Here is a 20,680-nt window from a genome sequence, read left to right as displayed (position 1 = left end):
CATCTGGTAGATGTCCCGTAAGAAATCATCAGGGCTCCTCTCCGGCTAGGCCCCAACATCGCTTCCCACTTTGCACCCTCTTTAGCTCCCTGTGCCCTGGATATCCACAGGACAGTCATGCACCCCCCCTTCCCAGTCCTCCACTCCTGCACCCCCACCCAGCACTAGCACCACTGGTGGTGGCTCCCGCCTCCCCTCTCCCTCAGGGCTCAATTCAAGTCCTTCCCCTTCGCCAAGGGTCCTGAGCTTCCCCACTGGGCACCCCTCCAGGCCTCACTGTTCACACTCCATTCCGCTGTCACACCCAAGTTACCAACCAGCTGATTTACACCTGGGCGTACCTGCCCGCCTGAGCTAGACTGTGAACTTTGGGGGATCAGAGCCTCTGCCTGAGGTTTCTGAGTCCCTGGCACAAAAGTGGGCACAGAGAAGGTGTTTAAAGCACTCTTATCTGAATGGACAAACGGATAACTGAGCAAGGGGCTTCCTAAATGAAGGAATGGGGGTGGCAATGGCTAGAGCCAGGGGTCAGGGGAAGGAGGGGCGCAGCCATTGTACTGTTTACCCCAGCCTTGCTGAAGCTTCTAGGGGCTTTGCTGGCCCACTAGCTGTCTTGAGCTCACACGGCCCCAGGCTGAAGGACAGAGGACAGCCCGAGTCCATCTGGGGTGGGAATCAGGGTGGTGGAACTGAATGGTAGCCAGGAATTCTGGGTGCCCCGTGGGTGACTTCGTCCTAGTCAGAGGCTCTCTGGGAGCTCTCAGTCGTCATCCTGGGACGGGAAGGCTATACAGAGGAAAGGTGGGCGTCGTGCTTTTATTACACGCCCAGTCCTCCTGAGATGGGCCAGAGACTGCCAGGACATAACTGCGTCCTTCATCATGATCCTGAACTTATGACCCCACGTTGGGAAACAGCCCAGGGCCTTTCCTTCTGGCAAAGTGTGAGCTCTTCTACCCAAAGGAGGAAGAAAGCCGATTGAAATCAGGTGGATCCTGGGCCCTCTTCCATATGTGGCCAGCCTCTGACAGAGGTGAGGTGGGGGTCACTGAAGGGTGAGACCCTAGAGCACCTGGCCTCTCCCAGACCACCCTTGAGACCAGACTCCCTCGGTTCCAGGGCCTAGAAGGTGGATAAAGAGAGCACGGGATTAGCTATCGGGAGGGAAGCCACGGCCCGCCGTCCCCTCCCCCAGTGGGCTAGAACACCTGAGCATCACCCTGTGGTGCTCCCCTCCCCTTCCTTCCTCCCTGCCCCACTGCCCACTAGTGAGCCTCTTGGGTTTGCGTCAGAGTGAGACGCAGAGGCATTGCCCAAGGCATGGACATGTCCAGAAACCTCAAGCACTGTTTCCTCAGTGCCAGGGCAGGAAGGGCTCAGCTGGGAGGGCCTTTGGGGCACTGACTTCCTCCTTACTCCAGAGGCCACAGGAAGCCAGACCCGCCTCTCCCTCCCATGCTCAGGCCTGGTTGCAGAGAGAAGGGGCTCTGTGGGGCAGCCCCTTCTCCCAGCCCCTGCAACCTGCCTGATGGCAAGACCAACTTCTGGGAGTCTGGGGCAGTGGGGCAGGCCAGCACCACGACTCCCATCTGTGAGGCTGAAAAGAGGCCCTTCCCTACAAGGTGGCACTCTTGGGCTCTACTGGCATCTCAGAGGTCTTGGGAGGACTCCCTGCGGGGTTCCTGGTGGGTGGTGAGTGCTCCCAGCTGCATCCAGGACCATGCGGAGCCATGAAAGGAACACTGGCCTTCCTAGACGGTCATTTGAGGCATCCACCCTTCATTGACATATAATTGACATGCAATATTCTACTAGTTTCGCGTGTATATATCCTAGCGATTCAATAGTTTATACATTGTGAAGTGATGCTGAGTCTGGTCACCATCTGTCACCATACAAAGTTATTGCAATATTATTGACTCTATCCTGTATGCTGTACTTTTCATCCCCGTGGCTTATTTATTTTGTAAGTGGAAGTTTGTAGCCCTTAATCCCCTTCACCTAGTTCACCTGCCCCCCACCCCTCCCCGCTCTGGTAACCAGCAGTTTGTTCCTGTATCTATAAGTCTGTTTCTGTTTCATTTTGTTCTGTTTGTTCGTTTGTGTTTTTTATTCTACACGTAAATGAAGTCATACGGCATTTTTCTCTCTTTATCTGACTTATTTCACTTAGCATAATATTCTCTAGATCCATCCATGTTGTCACAATGGCAAGATTTCATTTTTTAATGGCTGAGTCATCTTCCATTGTATATATATATATACCACATCTTCTTTATCCGTTCATCTATCGATGGATACTTGGGTTGCTTCCATAATTTGGCCATCGTAAATAATGCTGCCGGAAACATCTGGGTACACGTATCCCTTGGAATTAGTGTTTCTGTATTTGGGGGGTAAATACCCAGTAGTGTGATTACTGGATCATAGGGTTCTATTTTTAACTTTTTGAGGAACCTCCATACGGTTTTCCACAGTTTGCATTCCCACCAACAATGCACAATTGTTCCTTTTTCTCCACATCCTCAACAACACTTGTTTCGTGTGTGTAGTGTGTGTGTGTGTGTGTGTGTGTGTGTGTGTGTGTGTGTGTGGTGTGTTTTATTTTAGCAGCCCTGACAGGTGTAAGGTGGCATCTCATCGTGGTTTTGATTTGCATTTCCCTGATGATGAGTGATGTTGAGCATCTTTCCATGTGTCTGTTTGCCATCTGGATGTCTTCTTTGGAGAAATGTCTGTTCACTTCTTCTGCCCATTTTTTAAATTGGATTATTTGTTTGGGGAGTGTTGAATTGTTTAAGTTCTTTATATATTTTGGATACTAACCCTTTATCGGATATGTCATTTGCAAATATCTTCTCCCATTCTATAGGTTGCCTTTTAGTTTTGTTGATTGTTTCCTTCCCTGTATAGAAGCTTTTTTTTATTTTGATGTGGTCCCAATAGTATATTTTTGGTTTCATTTTTCTTGCCTCAGGAGACATATCTAGAAAAATGTTGCTACGGCCGATGTCAGAGACGTTATTGCCTGTGCTCTCTGCTAGGATTTTTATGGTTTCGGTCTCACATTTAGGTCTTTCATCCATTTTGAATTTATTTTTGTGTTTGGTGTAAAAAAGTGGTCTAGTTTCATTCTTTTGCATGTAGCTGTCCAGTTTTCCCAGTACCGTTTGTCAAAGAGATTTTTTTTTCCCACTGAATATTCATCTTTCCGGCTTTGTCGAAGACTAATTGACGGTATAATTGTGGGTTTATTTCTGGGACTTCTATTCTGTTCCATTGAACTAGAACACTTCTGATTTTTTTTTTTTTTTTTTTTGTCTTTTGGATAAGAGCCAGGTATAAGGTATACGGTGATATCTCATTGTGGTTTTGATTTTGCATTTCCCTGATGATGAGTGATGTTGAGGATCTTTTCATGTGCCTATTGGCCGTCGGTATGTCTTCTTTAGAGAAATGTTTATTCAGGGCACCTGGGTGGCTCAGTCATTAAGCGGCTGCCTTCAGCTCAGGTCGTGATCCCAGGGTCCTGGGATGGAGCCTTGCATCAGGCTCCCTGCTCCTCGTGAAGCCTGCTTCTCCCTCTTCCACTCCCCCTGCTTGTGTCGCCTCTCTCACTGTGTCTTTCTCTGTCAAATAAATAAATAAAATCTTTAAAAAAAAAAAAAGTCTGTCAAGCCCTCTGCACATTTTTTATTCGGGTTTTTTCGTTGTTAAGGTGTGAGTTTTTTTATATATTTTAGATATTAACCCCTTATTGGAGGTAGGATTTGCAATTATCTTCTCCCATTTAGTGGTTGCCTTTTTGTTTTGTTGATGGTTTGCATGCAAAAGCTTTTTTGTTTGATGTAGTCCTATTTGTTTATTTTAGTCTTTGTTGCCCTTGCCTCAAGAGAGTGAGTCAAAAAAAAAATATCGCTAAGACTGATGTCAAAGAGCTCACTGCTTATGTTCTCTTCTAGGAATTTTGTGGTTTCAGGTCTTACATTCAAGTCTTTAATCCATTTTAAATTTCTTCCCATTGTATATTCTTGTCTCCTTTGTCATAGATTAATTGACCATATATGCCTGAGGTTTTTTTCTGGACTCTCTGTTTTATTCTATTCATCATCTGTGTGTCTGTTTTTGTGTCAGTACCACACTATTATGATTACTGTAGCTTTGTAGTACAGTTTGAAACCAGGGGTCATGATCTTCCCAGTTCTGTCCTTTTACAAGATTGCTTTGGCTATTGGGGGTCTTTTGTGGTTTCATACAAATTTGAGGATTCTTTGTTCTAGTTCTGTAAAAAATGTCTTTGGTATTTTGATAGGGATTGCATTGAATCTGTGGATTCCTTTGGATATTATGGACATTTTAACAATATTAATTCTTACAATTCATGAGCATGGTATCTCTTTCCATTTTTTGTGTGTCATCTTCAATTCCTTTCATTAATGTCTTACAGGTCTTTCACTTCCTTGGTTAAAGTTATTCCCAGGTATTTTATTCTTTATGATGCAATTGTAAATGGGTTTGTTTTCTTAATTTCTCTCTCTGATAGCTTATTATTAGTACATAGAAACAATCAATTCATGTATGTCAATTTTGTATCCTGTGACTTTCTTGAATTTGTTTATTAGTTCTTTTTTTTTTAAGATTTTTTTTATTTATTTCACAGAGAGAGACAGAGCGAGAGAGGGAACACAAGCAGGGGGACTGGTAGAGGGAGAAGCAGGCTTCCCGCGGAGCAGGGAACCCAATGTGGGGTTCGATGCCAGGACCCTGGGATCATGACCTGAGCCAAAGGCAGACACTTAATGACTGAGCCACCCAGGTGCCTCTCGTTTATCCATTCTAATAGTTTTTTTGGTGAAGTCATTAAGGTTTTCTATGTATGGTAGCCTTTCATCTGCAAATAATAACAGTTTTATTTCTTCCATTCCCAATGTGGATGCCATTTCTTTCTTTTTCTTGTCTAATTGCTGTGGCTAAGACTTCCAATACTATATTGAATAAAAGTGGTAAGAGTGGACATCCTTGTCTTATTTCTGATCTTAGAGGAAAAGCTTTCGGCTTTTTGCCACTGATGATGATAGCTGTGGTTTTGTTATATTTGGCCTTTATTGTGATGAAGTATGTTCCTTCTATACAATTCTGTTTAGAGTTTTTATCATAAATGGGTGTTGAATTTTGTCAGATACTCTTCTTGCATCTATTGAGATTATCATATGATTTTTATCCTTCGTTTTGCTAACATAGTGTATCAGGTTGATTGCTCTGTGGATGTCAAACCATTCTCGCATCCCTGGAATAAATGCCACTTGATTGTGGTGTGTGATCCTTTTAATGTATTGTAGAATTCAGTTTGCTAATTGTTGAGGATTTTTGCATCTATGCTCACCAAGGATATTGGCCTGTAATTTTCTTTTTTCATGATGTCTTTGCCTGGTTTTGGTATCAGGTAAATAAAATAAGTTTGGAAGCATTCCTTCCTCTTCAACTTTTTAGGATAATTGAGGAGGTTAACTACTAACTCTTCTTTAAATATTTGGCAGAATTTACCTGCAAAGCTGTCTGGTGCTGGACTTTTGTTTGGGGAGGAGTTTTTAAATTACTGATTAAATTTTATTACTTGTAATCAGTCTATAAGGATTTTCTATTTCTTCATAATTCCATCTCAAAAGGTTACATTTCCTACTTTTTAGTTTCATTGACCTTGCTATTGTTCTTTAAGTCTCTGCTTATTGCCACTCTGGTCTTTATTTCTTCCTTTTACTAACTTGGGGCTTTGATTGTTCTTTTTCTAGTCCCTTTAGGTATAAAGTTAAGTTGTTTATTTGGGATTTTCTCTTGTTTCTTGAGGTACACCTGTATAACTATGAACTTTCCTCTTAGAACTGTTTTTGCATTCTCCCACAGATTTTAGAAAGTTGTGTTTTCATTTTCATTCATCTCAAGGTATTTATTTTCCCTTTGATTTCTTCATTGACCCATTGTTGTTTAGTAACATGTTGTTTAGCCTTTACGTATTTGTTTTTTTAAAGTTTTCTTCTTGTAATTGATTTCTGATTTCATACCAGCATGGTCAGAAAAGATGCTTGATATGATTTCAGTCTTCTTGAATTAAGACTTGTTTTGTGGCCTAACATGTGATCTCTCCTGGAGAATGATCCATGTGCACTTAAAAAGAATGTGTATTCTGTAGTTTGGGGATGAAATGTTCTGTATATACCTATTAAGTCCATCCGGTCTAATGTGTAGTTTAAGGCCAATATTTCCTTGTTGATTTTCTGTCTGGATGACATATCCACTGATGTAAGTGGGGCATTAAAGTCCTCTACTATCATTGTATTACTGTCCATTTCTTAAAATCCCTATGAGCTTTCAAAGATAACATGAGAGATTTCGAAGATATTTCCTTCTTAAGACAGACACTCCAGAGTATTCCTCAGACTTTGTGCAAGTTCCCTCTCTGGTAGAAAAGTTTGAGCAATGTTAAAATAATGCATTTCCCCTCTCTGTGTGATTATTGTTTTTATAAAGATTCATTGAGATTCTAAGACCCAGAAGAATGCCTCCGTGATGGTGGGATTTAGTCCACGTGACTGATGACGGCAGACGAGAACTCCAGAATATTTGAGCTGGAAGGAACTGTAGATATCAAGTCAGGTTCTTTATTAACAGAAAAGGTCCAAAAAAGGAAATGGGATATGCCCAAGGTCACAGAGCTCCATCTCAAGGGTGCCAACCCTACCTGCTTTGGAAACAACTTTAGCAACCACCTAACACCCACCCCTCCAAGATCCACAGCTGCAGCTCAGTGGACCCATTGCCTCCTCAGGGGCAATGAAAATCTTCTTGGGTCTAGGTCTGCTGCCCATCTGTCCCTCCGCAGGTGGTTCTAGAGCCACCCGAGGTGGGTTCCAAAGCCCCAGGAAAAAGAGGTGCACAAGCTGTCTACATCCAGCTTTTTTGTATCATTTGCTTTCTGTTCTGTGGCCTTGGCAATGGTCTAGTCCTATTCTCTCTACCCAGACATCTTTGCAGTTATTATAAACTTGTTATCTTAGTCACTAATTATGGCTTGTATTAGTCAAGGTCCCAGCAGGAAACAGATGGCACACTCAGGGCTCAACTGAAGAGAGTTTAATGGGGGGACTGTTTACAGAGGGCTGGTGAAGCGCCAATAGACTAGCAACTGCAGGAAGCCATTACCACCCACACATCCAAAAGGACAGTAAGAGGAGGTGAGTTGCATGAGCCCAGTGGGAGCTGGAGCCATGGGAGAAGGGCCACCCAGCAGGAAAAATGCAGCCACTGGCAGAACTACAGGGAGGAAAAGAAGGAATGTGGAAGAAATGCCCCACCTCTCTTTCTTCCCTCCTCCTGGCTTCTGCCAGGACCTCCTGTTGGTGAAACCCATCTGGAAGCCAGATGGCAAGGGAGCCCAGCTGAGATGGCCCACAGGGGATGTCCTCCCAGGTGGAGAAGCAGAGAATGGAAGGGGGGCAGCGCGAGGGACAGAGAATATCAGCACGTGACTTGTTTCTTTCTCTCATTTATCTACTCTGCTTGCAACGTGCCACATCTGTCATCTCTCTCTGTTTCTTGAGTGCCGATCACTGAGTTCCAACTGGCTGGACATTTCATGTGGTCTGATTAGACCAAGGATCAGCCAGAAATGGCCAACTGCAGAAAATGTTGTTGCAGTGATGTCATGTTCTGTAAGCTTTATTCTTCATGGGTCAACAAATTCTGCCCATTTAAGTGCCCGAAACCCAATGTCTTCCCTTTTAAAAATGCTGAAAATAGGTATTTCTTCCATTTACTTGAACAGTGGGTGAAGCTTAATACTGTGTTGGACTGAGACTCTCACATTCATGCCTTTGGTGATCTGGCAGGAGGCCCAGGGTCAGTAAGGCCCCAGCCCTACCAAAGCTGTGGGCTGGGGGTGGTTACTGGGGTTCATCTCATATGCTAATTTGAATCGCTAGATCGCTGTGCTGACAAGGATCATGAGGCTGTATCTAGCCTCAGCAGTGCCACAATTGATTAGTGATGTCTGCCATGGACATAGACAAAGCTATGGTGGTGCCATCTTGGACCTAAACTGTTACCTAGCTTGGCTTTTGGAGGAACGTCTGTGATTTCCTCCTCTACCAGCCTGTGACTTCCTACCCTTTCATTCTTCTTTCTTTCTCTCACCATACTAGATCACGCTAAGTGATCCCAGCCTAGGAGACTATCCAGCCAGGTCCACCTCAACCCCTCTAGCTAGCTGACCAAGGAACCTGACCACACTCTTCTTCACAGGCCACCACTCACGTGTATGTGACCGTCATGGACGAGAATGATAATGCGCCAGTGTTCGAGCAGCCCCACTACGAGATCTTACTGGATGAGGGCCCAGACACAATCAACACTAGCCTCATCACCATCCAGGCGCTAGACCTGGACGAAGGGCCCAATGGCACAGTTAACTATGCCATTGTCGCAGGCAACATCATCAACACCTTCCGTATCGACAGACACACGGTCAGCAGCTGATGGTGGGGTTTAGGAGGAGGCTCAGGTGGCTAAGGGGATTGGAAGGGACCTCAGTGACATCATGGGAGGTGGGAGCAGAGCAAAGATGGAGTCTGGGAGGAAAGTGTGGGGGCAGCCAGTGCAGAAGGAAGCAAAGCTTGTGGGACGGCAACAAGGGCTCCCCATCGTGGCCGGGATGTCAGAGCACACTTCCTGGGGTGGTCTGAGGTACCCCATGAAGAAGCTGGTCCCCGGGGTGCCCCAGACCCACCACCCAGTGATCCACCCTTGTCCCTTCTGTTACCCCCCAGGGCGTCATCAGTGCCGCCAAGGAGCTGGACTATGAGATTAGCCATGGCCGCTACACTCTGATCGTCACTGCCACGGACCAGTGCCCGATCTTGTCTCGGCGCCTCACCTCTACCACCCCGGTGGGTGGGTGGGCGGGACATAGCCTCAACATGGGGGAGGACAGGGCCCAGAAAGCTCTAATGGGGAAGGGGAAAAGGGAAGATTGTCCAGGAGAAACACCTAAATCCGAGAGCCCTGTCCTGGTCTTGGTAACTCAGCCAAATTTGCTGTGTGACTTTGAGGAGGTTACTGAACTTCTCTGCGTGGCTGCATCTATCAGACAGACGATGACACCTGCCTTCCTCCCCTTCATGGGAAGAGCACAAACTCTGGTCAAACCAACAGAAACTCATATCCCTGCTCTTCAGCTCCCTAGCTGTGTGACTCTGGGAGAGTCATTTAGCCTGCCTGAACTTCGCTTTCCTCCTCCATGAAAGGGAGATAGTAGAGACTTGTCAGGGTGTGGGCAGAGCAGATGAGACCATGGGAAATGACCGTAGTACGGCAATAAATAGAAGTTTGTAGCATTATTATTACCAATACAATGATTATGCCCATAAAAAGGCTTTGACAATGACAGTAACTTATCCATAGGCATAGTTTAAAAGCCCCCCCACCACCATCCATGATCCCTGAGGATTCTTGCATCAGCCCCCTGAAACAGGATTATCAGACCCACTTTACAGATGAGGGAACTGGGCTCAGCACAGGGCTAGCCGGGATGCAGCCCCAGCTAAGCTCATCCACCATCTCAGGTACTTGTGAATGTGAATGACATCAATGACAATGTGCCCACCTTTCCCCGAGACTACGAGGGGCCATTTGATGTCACCGAGGGCCAGCCAGGGCCCCGAGTGTGGACCTTCCTGGCCCACGACCAGGACTCGGGCCCCAACGGGCAGGTGGAATACAGCATCGTGGATGGAGACCCTCTGGGTGAGTGGGGCCTGAGCCGGGCATGGAGGGCAGCACAACCTGGGGGCCTCTACCCCACCCCACTTAGGAGTCGTGGCCTTGCGCTCTCTGGGCCTCAGTTTCCCCACCCATAAGATGATGGAAATACTCTTCTCCCCACCCCTTCCTCACAGGGATATGTGAGAACATTCTGAAATCTGAGACTGGTAGCCTTGGAGGGTCAGAGACCCCTTTGAGAATCAGATAGAAAATGCCCCTGCATCATACCCAGAGGAAAGAAAGACTCCAGGGCAGAGGGAGGGTGAATATCCTTGCCCCAAACCTTCAGGAACCCCCAGATGCATTCAGCACCCAGATTTTTCCGCACAACTTGTTACCATGAATAGGCTTCACAGCTACCTCGGTGCTTGTCCTCAGGTGGAGAGCAGGGCTGGCCCAGGCCACAGCGGTTCCTCAAGTCCGTTTCCACTCATTGCTGCAGAGTCGGAATTCCAAACTCAAAGGCCTGCCGGTGTCAGGCCAGGGATACACATGGGGGAAGGGGTCTAGGCAAGACAGTAGGGAGTAGTGGGGCTGTGATGGCCACGCTCAGCTCCGGCCAGTGTGGCTGTGTCAACATGCAGGCCCACAGGGGCTAGGTCTTCCCGTCTTCAAGACAAAAGCTAGAAATCCAAATCTTTGTGAAACATCCTGATTTTCAATTGATCAGTTGATCATTCAGTAAATATTTATTGAGCACCTACCATATGCCAATCGTATTCCAGGTGCTGAGGATGCAGGATGGTACAAAACAGACACAGACCCCTGCCCTTAGAGAGCACGCATTCCAGTGGGAAGACACAGGCGAGGAACCTACGTGGCTGAGGAGATAACTTAGTATGTCGGGAGGTGCTGAGTGCTAGGGAGAAACATAAAGCCAAGAGATGGGACATGCCAGGCAAAAGCTGCAGTTCTGGATAGGGTGCTCAGGGAGGAGGTGATATTTGAGGTGACATTTGAGCAAAGACCTGAAGGAAGGAGGAGTGGGTCATATGGACATCTGGGAAAGACCATTCCAGGCAGAGGGAACAGCAAGTGCAAAGGCCCTGGGGCCAGAGCACACCTGGCACGTTCACATGTGTGAACGCCAGTGGCTGGCGTGAAGTTGCGCAAGAGGAGGAGCAGGAAGGGATGAGGTCAGAGAGGTAGTCGCTCCAGATGTTCTTGGGCCTTGCTGACCATGATGAGGACACGGCTTTGGCTCCGAGTGGTCTGGGAACCATAGGAGGGCTTGGAGCACAGGAGGCACACGATTGGACTTAGCTGTTACCAGGGCCACTCTGACTCCCGTGCTCAGAACAGACCGCTGAGGTTAAGAGTGGGAGCAGAGGGACCACGGGAGCCTGTTGCAGTCACTCAGGCTACAGATGGTGTAGCTGGGACCAGGCTGGTCGCACCGGAGATGGTGACGGTGAGGTAGACAGAGCTCTGGTATAGTTCAGAGCTGGAACCAACAGGATGTGCTGACGTATTAGATGTGGAGAAAGTCTAAGCTGACACCAGGCTTTCGGTCTGAGCAACTGGAGAGAGGGCATGACCATCTGCTTGTGGGGAGGCTGCAGTAGGAGCAGGTGTGGGGGAAGAGGTGAGGTGAGGGGTGAGATCTCAGGTGGGGCTTAGATGCACAAGCCAGGGGTTCGGGAGGGAGGTCTCTGCTAGAGGCAGGTACCTGGGAGCTGTCAGTATAGAGATATGCAAAGCCACGAGATGCGAGGCCCGCACTGGGGAAGGGGACAGACGAGAGCTCCAAGGGTAGAACCCAGAACCTGGAGGGTATTCGCAACCAGGAGGCTAAAACTCCACTCCCGTAGGGCAAGACTTGGAGCCCCTGCTACCATGAGCTTGCAGGAGGTCACCCCATTCTGACAGGCCACCCTTTCATGTCCCAAAAGTCCCTTCTCTGACCAAGCCCTGTGGCTTCCTTTCCCAAAACCAGCACAGTGAGGGACTTTCTCTGTTATTCTCACAACCATGGAGGCTTTATCTTTGCATGGGAGTTCCCGCACCTGTTTGGGAGGCTGCCAAAGCTTCATTGAGGGGTGGCTGCTGGGCAGGCGGCTGAGCCCCTTCCTAGCAAGAGGCCCTCACTGCACCCAGCTTTGGGGTACAGGGCTCACACCTGTATCCTAACAAACTGTAGACGGCTCCATACCATGGATTTTTGGAGCCTTGAGCCACACCTCCCAGTTAAATTGACACATGATCAGGGTCAGCCATAGGAATTCAAGGTCTTGTGGGGTGTCCCAGGAGTCTGAGAGGCAGGCGCACACGCACACACACACACACACACACACACACACACACACACACCCCGCCTGGAGGAGTAAGAGAAGCTTGGAGTCCCCTTCCCCTAGGAAGGAAGAGCCCAAAGATAACTTCAGGATCACAGAGCACGGCCCCATTTCAGGATGGACAACGGAAGGCTGGGGGTGGGGGGGAGGGAGAGGCAACCTGGGGGCATGGCTGACTGGCTCCCACAAGGCACAGTATCCACTCCGCACAGCGCCTCCTACCTCCAGGTTCAGTGACACCACGGTGGCAACGTGAAAACCTGACACGCTACGCGTCAGGACTGTTATCAGTGGAGAGCCAGCTTAGTGACACACCGTAGGTGAAGGCGCATGCCCTGGGCCACCCAGCTCCCAGCACTGCAGCCTGAGCCTGGAGGGGCTCCTGTTGGTGGGGAGACATCAGGGACGACAGGGTTCTTGCCAAGCCCCACCAGGCTTTGCAGAGGAGATACGTGGTCAAGCAATAGTTGGGAAACAGGCCCTGTCCCCTGGGACCCCTCCCTCTAACCTTGGCCTTCCCGGGACCTCCAGCTGCCCCTTCCAGTCAAGCCCGCTCCACCCATCCTCCTCCTCCGTGAAAGCCCCCCACTTCCTTCAGAGGACCGCCTGGGCTTCCTTTCCGGGTCCCTCTAATGACACCAAGACCTGCCATGGGTCCAGCACACGAGACGTGGACCAGGCCTTGTCCGGTCCCAGCGCCACCGTGCAGTGGTACCTCTTTACTGGCCCACTTTCCACATGAGGACATCAAGGCAAAGCTCAGTCACAAGCCCACGGGCACGTGCGAGTGAGGTCAGGATGCAGATGGAAAGCCTTTGTATTTCACCCCCGTCTCCAAAAGGAGTGGAATGCTGGGGAGTTCCCTGGGGGCAAGCTGCCGAGAATAATGTGTCCTGGAGTCCTTGGCCTGTCCACCTCCCCGATCTTCAGTCCTTGAGCTGATCTCATGGGGGTCTAGCTTGGGCCCAGTCTCCCAGAGCCTCAGGCCTGGCCCCCTGAGCTCTCAGAACCCTTTTCCTTCCTTCCAGAGGGTGGCTGGCTTGGGAGAAAGGGTTGGAGGCAATCTGTTCACACATGGTCGGGGGCCCAGCTAGGGCTGGGAAACCCCAAAAGAGGGAATCCCCAGCTCTTGTGAGACCTTGGAGTGTCAGGCTCAGGAAATCCTGCCTCGGACAGCTTCCGCCCCTCTGGGTGGGTGTGGCCTGTGAGGCCTGTGGTGGGGGGCACAGAAGGGCTGTTCGGGAGTCAGGGCAGCAACGGCGGGGGGCAGGGATGGTGAGGTAGGATGGGAGAGAGCAGGCAGAGGGAATTGTTGGCAGTTAGAGCCCCCATCCTTGCCGTGCCCCTGTGTGCTGTGTGTCCACAGGCAAGTTAGTGCCCCACCCTGGGCCTTTCCTGCAGGTGTCAGAGGAAAAGTGAAGGAATTCTTTTCTCTGTCCCCAGTTCCTGGGCATGCATGGAGGCAGCCCCCCTTCCTCACATCCACCCCGCCTCCCTCACTCCCCTTCCCTGCCCTTCTCCTACCCGCCCGGGCTCCCGTCTGCTCCCCTCTGCCCTTCCCCTCCTCCCACGCCCTGTGCTCAGGCTTCTCTCCCAAACCTCCCGCCCTGGTCCGCTCTGATCAGGGGTCTAGAAAGACCACCGTTCCATGGACACAGTAGGCTGAGGCCCAGAGCGCTGGATTTGAATACTGGTTCTGCAATGAACTTGCTGTGGGAGCTCAGACAAGGTGTCACCCTTCTCCGGACTCTCGATTCATTTTCCAAAGGACACGAGGGCCTGGGTGGTCTCTGAGGTCCCTTCCAGGCCAGTCTGGGAATCTGAGGTTCTTGCTGTAGACTCTCTCATACACCCGACCCCCTCGGCCAGGCCGAAACAAGCACTGAAGCCAAAGGGCCAGCTGAGGGCCTTCTAAAACATCAAAGACAAGAAGTCAGGTCTGACGAGGGGCCAAGAGGTAGGCCAAGAGGTGGCCCCGGGCCTGGCAGAACCCTCTTGACAGACCAGCCGTGGCTCAAGACCAGGGCTGTATGGAGGGCAGCTGGGGGCTTCCCTGCCCTCAGTTACTTCTGCTCTGTCCTGCCCTGTGCCTCACCACTAGCAAGCCGTCCCTTGGGAGTAAGCTTTGCCCTTTCCCCCTGTTTTCCAAGACGTGGTGTCTGGAAGGGATTGCACATCACAAAGTAGCCGAGACCTTCATTAATCAGTTTCTGATCAAGAGTGGTGAAAGGGTGCTTGTGTAGAAAGGGGGCCCCACTTTTTCTCGACATAATCGTCTTACTTAGGGTCAGTCCCTGTCCTGCATGTGGCCCAGGGAAGGGAACTGAACTGGTGTCTCAGGCACGCTGGGGTATAAGCAGACCCATGAGCACCTGCACCCCGAGTAGCTCTCTGTCCCCCTCGCTCCCGCCCTGCCCAGCCCTTGGCAGGCTCCCTGAGGATCTGAAGCTAGGGACATGGGAGGCCCTACACCCAGCTGTCTCCCACCCCTGGTGAGTAAGGCTTGCTAGAGGAAGCAGGGAGAGGCCAGGGCTTTCCACAGCTCCCGGCCATTCCCAGCTCACTCCAGCCTCCCCTGGGCAACACCCAGGGGAGTTTGTGATCTCTCCTGTGGAGGGGGTGCTGCGGGTCCGGAAGGATGTGGAGCTGGACCGGGAGACCATTGCCTTTTACAACCTGACCATCTGTGCCCGCGACAGGGGGGTGCCTCCTCTCAGCTCCACGGTGAGTCTAGGGGCTCCCCTCACTGCCTACCTCCACTCTCCATAGAGGTTCCTATTAATATGCCCACCCTTGGGCCCAGAGAGGCCCCAGGCTGACCTGGAGTCAGTCCAGACCTGCAGAGCCCCTAACAGACCGGCCAGTGCCTCTCGGGGCTCACTGGGGCCTGGTGGCCGTGACGGTTCAGAGCTCTCCCCACCCAGCCAGCCAGGCCTCCGCACCTGTCACTCTGCCGTTTGCCCCCCGCCCTCTGTCCGGCTCTGCCTCTTAGCCCTTTCGGCTTGCTTCTTACCCTCATTTTCATCTTCATGCCTTATTCATTAACCTTGCCTTCCTATTCCTTCTCCGTGGCCACCTGCGCCTTTCCTTCGTCAATCACCACCCCGCCCCGTTGCTCGCCTGCCCCATCTCGCGCCCATCACTTCCTCCTCTTCCCCAACACGCCCCAGATGCTGGTGGGGATTCGGGTGCTGGACATCAATGACAATGACCCTGTGCTGCTGAACCTGCCCATGAACATCACCATCAGTGAGAACAGCCCGGTCTCCAGCTTCGTCGCCCGTATCCTGGCCAGTGACGCTGACAGTGGCTGCAACGCACTCCTCACCTTCAACATCACCGCAGGCAACCGAGAGCAGGCCTTCTCCATCAACGCCACGGTAGGGGGGCCCCCAGGGTTCCTTCTCAACAGGAGGACCCAGCCCTAGAGGCTTTCTGCTCTGCTGTCTGGGCGTCTTCAGGTTCAATTTCCTCCTCGAACATCCGTCCTCTGCTGGGACAGGGGAGTCTCTGGGTCGTGTGGGATCTTGGATTTCCAGCTGAGCCATCTCTGAGGTCCCCGTCACCCCCAAGGCTTGCCATGTGCAGAGATGGGGCTGGAGCCTCAGTTCCATTTGGTTTATTACCAAGATGCACCGGGAAGTCCTCATTGTCCTCTTGGAGTATTAGTGGCTTCTAGCACCAAGGGGTTCTCAGGGGGCCCACTCGTCTCAGAGAGCAAGACCCGGGCATTGGTGGGTCACTCTTGCCCTGGCAAGACCCCGCCAGCCTATGATGGCCTTCTAGACCATATCTGTGGCAATCTGGGGAGAGAATTCACAGCTGCTCCTGGAGCTGCAGGCAAAGCAGTTGGGCATCTGTGGACCAGAGCCCAAAATGGGTTCACTGCTCAGCTCACCAGCCCTCCACATCCCAGACAGGGGTCATCACCGTGAACCGGCCACTGGACCGCGAGCGGGTCCCAGAGTACAAGCTGACTATTTCCGTGAAGGACAACCCGGAGAACCCACGCATAGCCAGGAGGGTGAGGCCGGAGGACACGGGGGAGCAGGGCTGCATGCTGGAGGTGGCAGGCAGCATGCCCGGGGGTTAGATGCACAGGTGTCCGAGTGAGCCCATGCCGGGTTCAAATCCCGGTTCTACCTGCCATTGGGTGTGTGGCTTCGACGGGCAGATTTCTCTCCTACCCCATTTTCCTTCTCTTCTGCAAAATGAAGACTATCCCCACCCCAAAGTTGTGGAGAGGACTAGAAGGAGCCAATATCTATACAGTCATCAGCACTGTGCCTGGCATGTGGCAAACACTCAATGAACACCAACTGTCCTCTTTTCTCCCCAAACCACTGATACTTGGGCAAACACCACCCATCACCACCCCCTTGCTTGCCTGCCCTATCTCGCGCCCATCACTTCCTCCTCTTCCCCAACGCACTCCAGATGCTGGTGGGGATTCGGGTGCTGGACATCAATGACAATGACCCTGTGCTGCTGAGCCTGCCCATGAACAGCAGCATTGAGTGGGGGTAGATGGGAAGCTGGGAGGCTGGACCCACCCCCCACCCCCACCCCACCCCCCCGCTGCTACCTCGCCCTGTGGTTTTGAATAACCACCTCACCTCTGGGCCTTGGTTTGCTCCGCTCTGCAACAGAGATAGCATCCTGGGGTATGGAGAGGTTCTAAGATAAGGACGCTACTGTGGTTTTTGAAAGGCACAAGGTACAGCACTGGGGGAGAGTTTGGTTGGGCCCAGACTGGGGTATCTGGCAGGCCTGCAGGGTCTGAAAACCCAAGAGTCATCTTCCTGCCTGAAGTCCTTCCTTACCAGGAGATGGAACGTGATTAATTGCCGGTTGCATCCACCCTGTTCACGTCACAGTACCTCTGTGAAGGAGTTAGGATTCCCATTTGCCAGACTGGAAAACTGAGGCCCAGATAGGGGAAACAATTTGCCCAAGGCCGCCAAGTGAGCTGCTAGCACAGCAGGGACTTGAACTCTGGTCTCTGGACCCTCAGTGTGGGCTTTTAAATCCTCTACCTCTGCACCCCAACCCCCCACCTCCCAACCCTCCTCCCACTGGAACATTTTGCTAGAACATGGCCTACAACCTAACCCTCCCTTCTGCCTCCCTCAGGATTTTGACTTGCTGCTGATCTTTCTGGCAGACGAGAATGACAACCATCCCCTCTTTACTGAGAGCACCTACCAGGCAGAGGTGATGGAGAATGCTCCCGCTGGTAGGTGCCAGACCCACCTGGGAGTTCCTGCTGCTGAGGCATCACCTGGGCCCCAGATGCCTGAGGACCTCCCTTGCACTTGATAGGGGCCCGGCTGAAGCCTGGCTGGGGAGGCAGCCTCACCCCATGGCTGACCAGAGACCCAGCAGGTGCAGAAGGGTGTGGAGGGGAGGCTGTTGAGGGGCTGGTGGGCCCCGGGTTGCCACACCTCTTGGGGGTCAACCAAAGACGCCATAGATCTGCTTGGAAAAGACAGCTGTGGTCATTGGTTCCCAAAGTGGTCTGAAAGCCGCCCCATTACCCCCCCCCAAGAGGGACAATTAAGGCGTGAAGACTACCCAGGAAAGGGGTAAGCTCACCCCTCCCTGCTCCCTCACCCCAGGAACACAGGGCATCCTAGAGGCTTCTGGAAGCTCAGGGAGCACATATAATCAGAGGAGGGGGGCCAAGGGGCCGCAGGTAGGCCAGTCTAGCCCCTTCCCTGCACAAGTACACTGACCAGCCTCACCCTCTTCAGAGGAACAGGCTCTCCTTTTTAGCGCGCCCCTGGGGAGGCCCCCCTCACCCCTCCTCCAGCTTCCCCAGCCCCAGAAGCTTGGATTCTAACTCAGAAAGACATGAGCCACGATGCTCCTTGTCTCTGGCTGGACATTCCCCCCTCCATCTCTTAATCCCACCTGTGTGTGCGCACACATGTACATGCTAGTACATGCCCGTGTGAGGCATGTGTGGGCTTGCTCGTGCGCACAGACACACACATAGGTACCCGTGTGCAAATGTGCCCACTTGGAGCGGCAGACAGGTGCACAAGCACAGGGATCCCTGGCCTGCCAGCACTGCTGTGTGTGTGCTCACGACCGTGACCACGGAGTCCTGCACACATGCGGGGGTCACATATTCCTAGCCGGGTACAGCCAGACCCCTATTAAGAGCGTCTTGAACACACCCGTGTGGACAGACTGGGCTGGATGTGCATAGCTAGACAGCGCCCACACACTCAGGGAGGCCCCGACCCTCCCGCGGAGTGACCCTCAAAGGCTGCTGGGAAGGCAGGCGCGCTCCAGGCGGGCCAGAAGGGCTTGCTCACCGCTGTTGTGTTTTCTCCCCAGCAGGGCTTTGAGGCTGCTCCCCAGGCATCTGCGTCAGTCTGCCAAGGCTGCCGCAGCCCGGCCCAGGGCTTCCCCACCCCGTCCACCTCACCTCCCTCCCTCTCATCCATCGTCAGCCATGGCTCACCGGGGCCGGGGTGGGGGAGGGGGCGGGCGGGGGCCAGGTCGGCCCCACAGTGACGCCTCTCCCCCTGGCCCAGGGACCCCCCTCACGGTGCTCAACGGGCCCGTCCTGGCCCTGGACGCAGACCTGGACGTCTATGCCGTGGTGACCTACAAGCTGCTGGGCTCCCAGAGTGGTCTCTTCGACATCGACCACCGCTCCGGTGAGGCCTCCGTGCCACCCCAGCTCTCCCAGCCTGGCTCCAGGGCTTCCTGCTGGGGTGGGAGTGACCCACCACTAGATCTAGGGCCTCCCTTCTCATGCTAGGTCCAGGTTCTCCAGAGGGACCCCATTCCTCACAAGCCCCATTTTACAGCTGGACTAAGCCCCCTGGGGCCGGGCAGGAGGAACCAGCAGGAGGCTTGGAGCCAACCCAAGGGACCTGCTGGTGCATAAGCTCTCAGCCTAGGCAATGAGCCCCTAAACCCGCTCCCTCCATCTGCTCATGCCCCGGGCAGAGGCTCAGGCCCCTAGTCCACGAGAGCAGCCAAAGGTCTGTCCTCAAACCACATCCAAAGTTCCCCAGAGACCGTGTCCCATCAGTCCGGTCCTGGACAGGAGGCCAGCTTGGTGACAGGTGACAACAGGGAGAGATATGCTGGTGAGCAGGTCAGTGCTCCTCCCTGGGTCCCTCATCCTAGGCAAGACTCTGGAGCACTGCAGAGGGTACCTGGGGAGAGGCTCGTCCCAGGAAATTGGCCGCCGGGGGCCCTCCCTAAATGCTGCTTGTTGAGCCTTCAGGGAAGAAAGTCACTGCGTTGTCTTCCCCGCTCCACTTTCGTCTCTTTCCCCATCACACCCCTGTCTCTCTCTATCCCCTCCTGGCCGGCTATTGCCCCGTCTCCCCACTGTACCCCCTTTCCTTTGTGTCTCCCCGGCTGGTGGTGCCGGGTGCCAGGCGTGGTGACAGTGAGGTCAGGTGTCATCATTGACCGGGAGGCCTTCTCACCCCCGGTCCTGGAGCTGCTACTGCTGGCTGAGGATACTGGACTGCTCAATGGCACAGCCGACCTGCTGGTCACCATCCTGGATGACAACGACAACTGGCCCACCTTCAGCCCTCCTACCCTCACAGTCCACCTGCTAGAAAACTGCCCACCAGGTAAGCAGGGCCCAGGCCAGACCTGCTTGGTGGTCCACGGGGTTTGGAGCCTCACAGGTTGGAGGCAGAATTCACCCGGTGGGGAGAAAGAAGGGCAGCAGGGCGGGCGAAGAGAGCACTGGGGGGGGGGGGGGGGTCAGAAAAACCAGGAGGCCCTCACCTCCCTGCTCTGATCCACAGTGTTTGTCTGGAAAATGAGATTATTAAGATATGTTCCATCCGTATCCCTGGACAGAAAGACTGTTTTAAAGTCAAAATAGGATGAATGTGATTCCCATCAAAACCAAATATGATTTGGAGGGTATATTTGATTCTAAAGGTCAGCTGGAAGAGTAAGAACATTTTGAGATAGAAGTATAAATAAGGCAGATTTGCCTTACCAGATATGATAACATGTTACAGAACTATAGTATTTAAGACCGCATGATAGGAGCACAAGACTCTGGGACAAAGTAACCCAGGAACAGATACTGGTAAATTAAGGAAAGTAATATTATGTGATTAAAGAAACAATGAAGGGGGGCCTGGCTGGCTCAGTCGGTGGAGTGTGGACTCTTATTCTCGGGGTTGTGAGTTCGAACCCCAAAATAGAGCATAGAGAGCCTTAAAAAAATCCTTTTTTTTTTAAAGGAAACAATGAAATCAGTTGTGAAAACTAATTACTGTGCAAAATATTTATTAATATTCAGTGCAGATTCTCACCCCATATCAGACCCTAAAATGAAACCTAAAGACGTTCTAGAGAAAATACAAAAGAATAGAAGCATTTACAAACAAAAGAAGAAACTTCAGGTGAATGTTTCTCTGATTTCTGATAAAGAGGTTCTAAGCATATGAGAAACAAAACTCAAAAAAGGAAAACTATTAAATTTTGGTGCATGCTAAGTTAAATTTCTTTACACCAAACAATAGCAACCAATATTGAAAGGCAAACAAACTGAGAAAATGATATGTGTCCCCAGTTAT

General features: G+C 51.6%; 1 protein-coding gene across 2 annotated transcripts in view; it reads left to right on the top strand.

The window, feature by feature from the left end:
- CDH23 (cadherin related 23) overlaps nucleotides 1-20,680 on the top strand; it is a 47,503-nt gene that overhangs the window by 6,263 nt on the left and 20,560 nt on the right. Inside the window, exons 1-10 of one of the 2 annotated variants that reach the window (XM_088020171.1) lie at nucleotides 838-1,033; nucleotides 8,296-8,517; nucleotides 8,820-8,939; nucleotides 9,615-9,795; nucleotides 14,695-14,828; nucleotides 15,275-15,484; nucleotides 16,021-16,128; nucleotides 17,238-17,340; nucleotides 18,650-18,775; nucleotides 19,511-19,714. In XM_088020171.1, coding sequence (XP_087876297.1) covers nucleotides 8,323-8,517; nucleotides 8,820-8,939; nucleotides 9,615-9,795; nucleotides 14,695-14,828; nucleotides 15,275-15,484; nucleotides 16,021-16,128; nucleotides 17,238-17,340; nucleotides 18,650-18,775; nucleotides 19,511-19,714 — 1,381 coding nt within the window. In that variant the 5' untranslated portion in view covers nucleotides 838-1,033; nucleotides 8,296-8,322. Of the gene's footprint in view, nucleotides 1-837; nucleotides 1,034-8,295; nucleotides 8,518-8,819; nucleotides 8,940-9,614; nucleotides 9,796-14,694; nucleotides 14,829-15,274; nucleotides 15,485-16,020; nucleotides 16,129-17,237; nucleotides 17,341-18,649; nucleotides 18,776-19,510; nucleotides 19,715-20,680 lie in introns of those variants that run through there. The other variant, XM_088020170.1, reaches the window with a different exon arrangement.

The sequence above is a fragment of the Eumetopias jubatus genome, unplaced genomic scaffold (assembly GCF_037043125.1).
Source record: "Eumetopias jubatus isolate StellerSeaLion01/CBP00866 unplaced genomic scaffold, mEumJub1_p1.0 scaffold_17, whole genome shotgun sequence".
NCBI classification, from domain to species: domain Eukaryota; kingdom Metazoa; phylum Chordata; class Mammalia; order Carnivora; family Otariidae; genus Eumetopias; species Eumetopias jubatus.
This window is presented reverse-complemented; position numbering and strand designations above follow the sequence as displayed.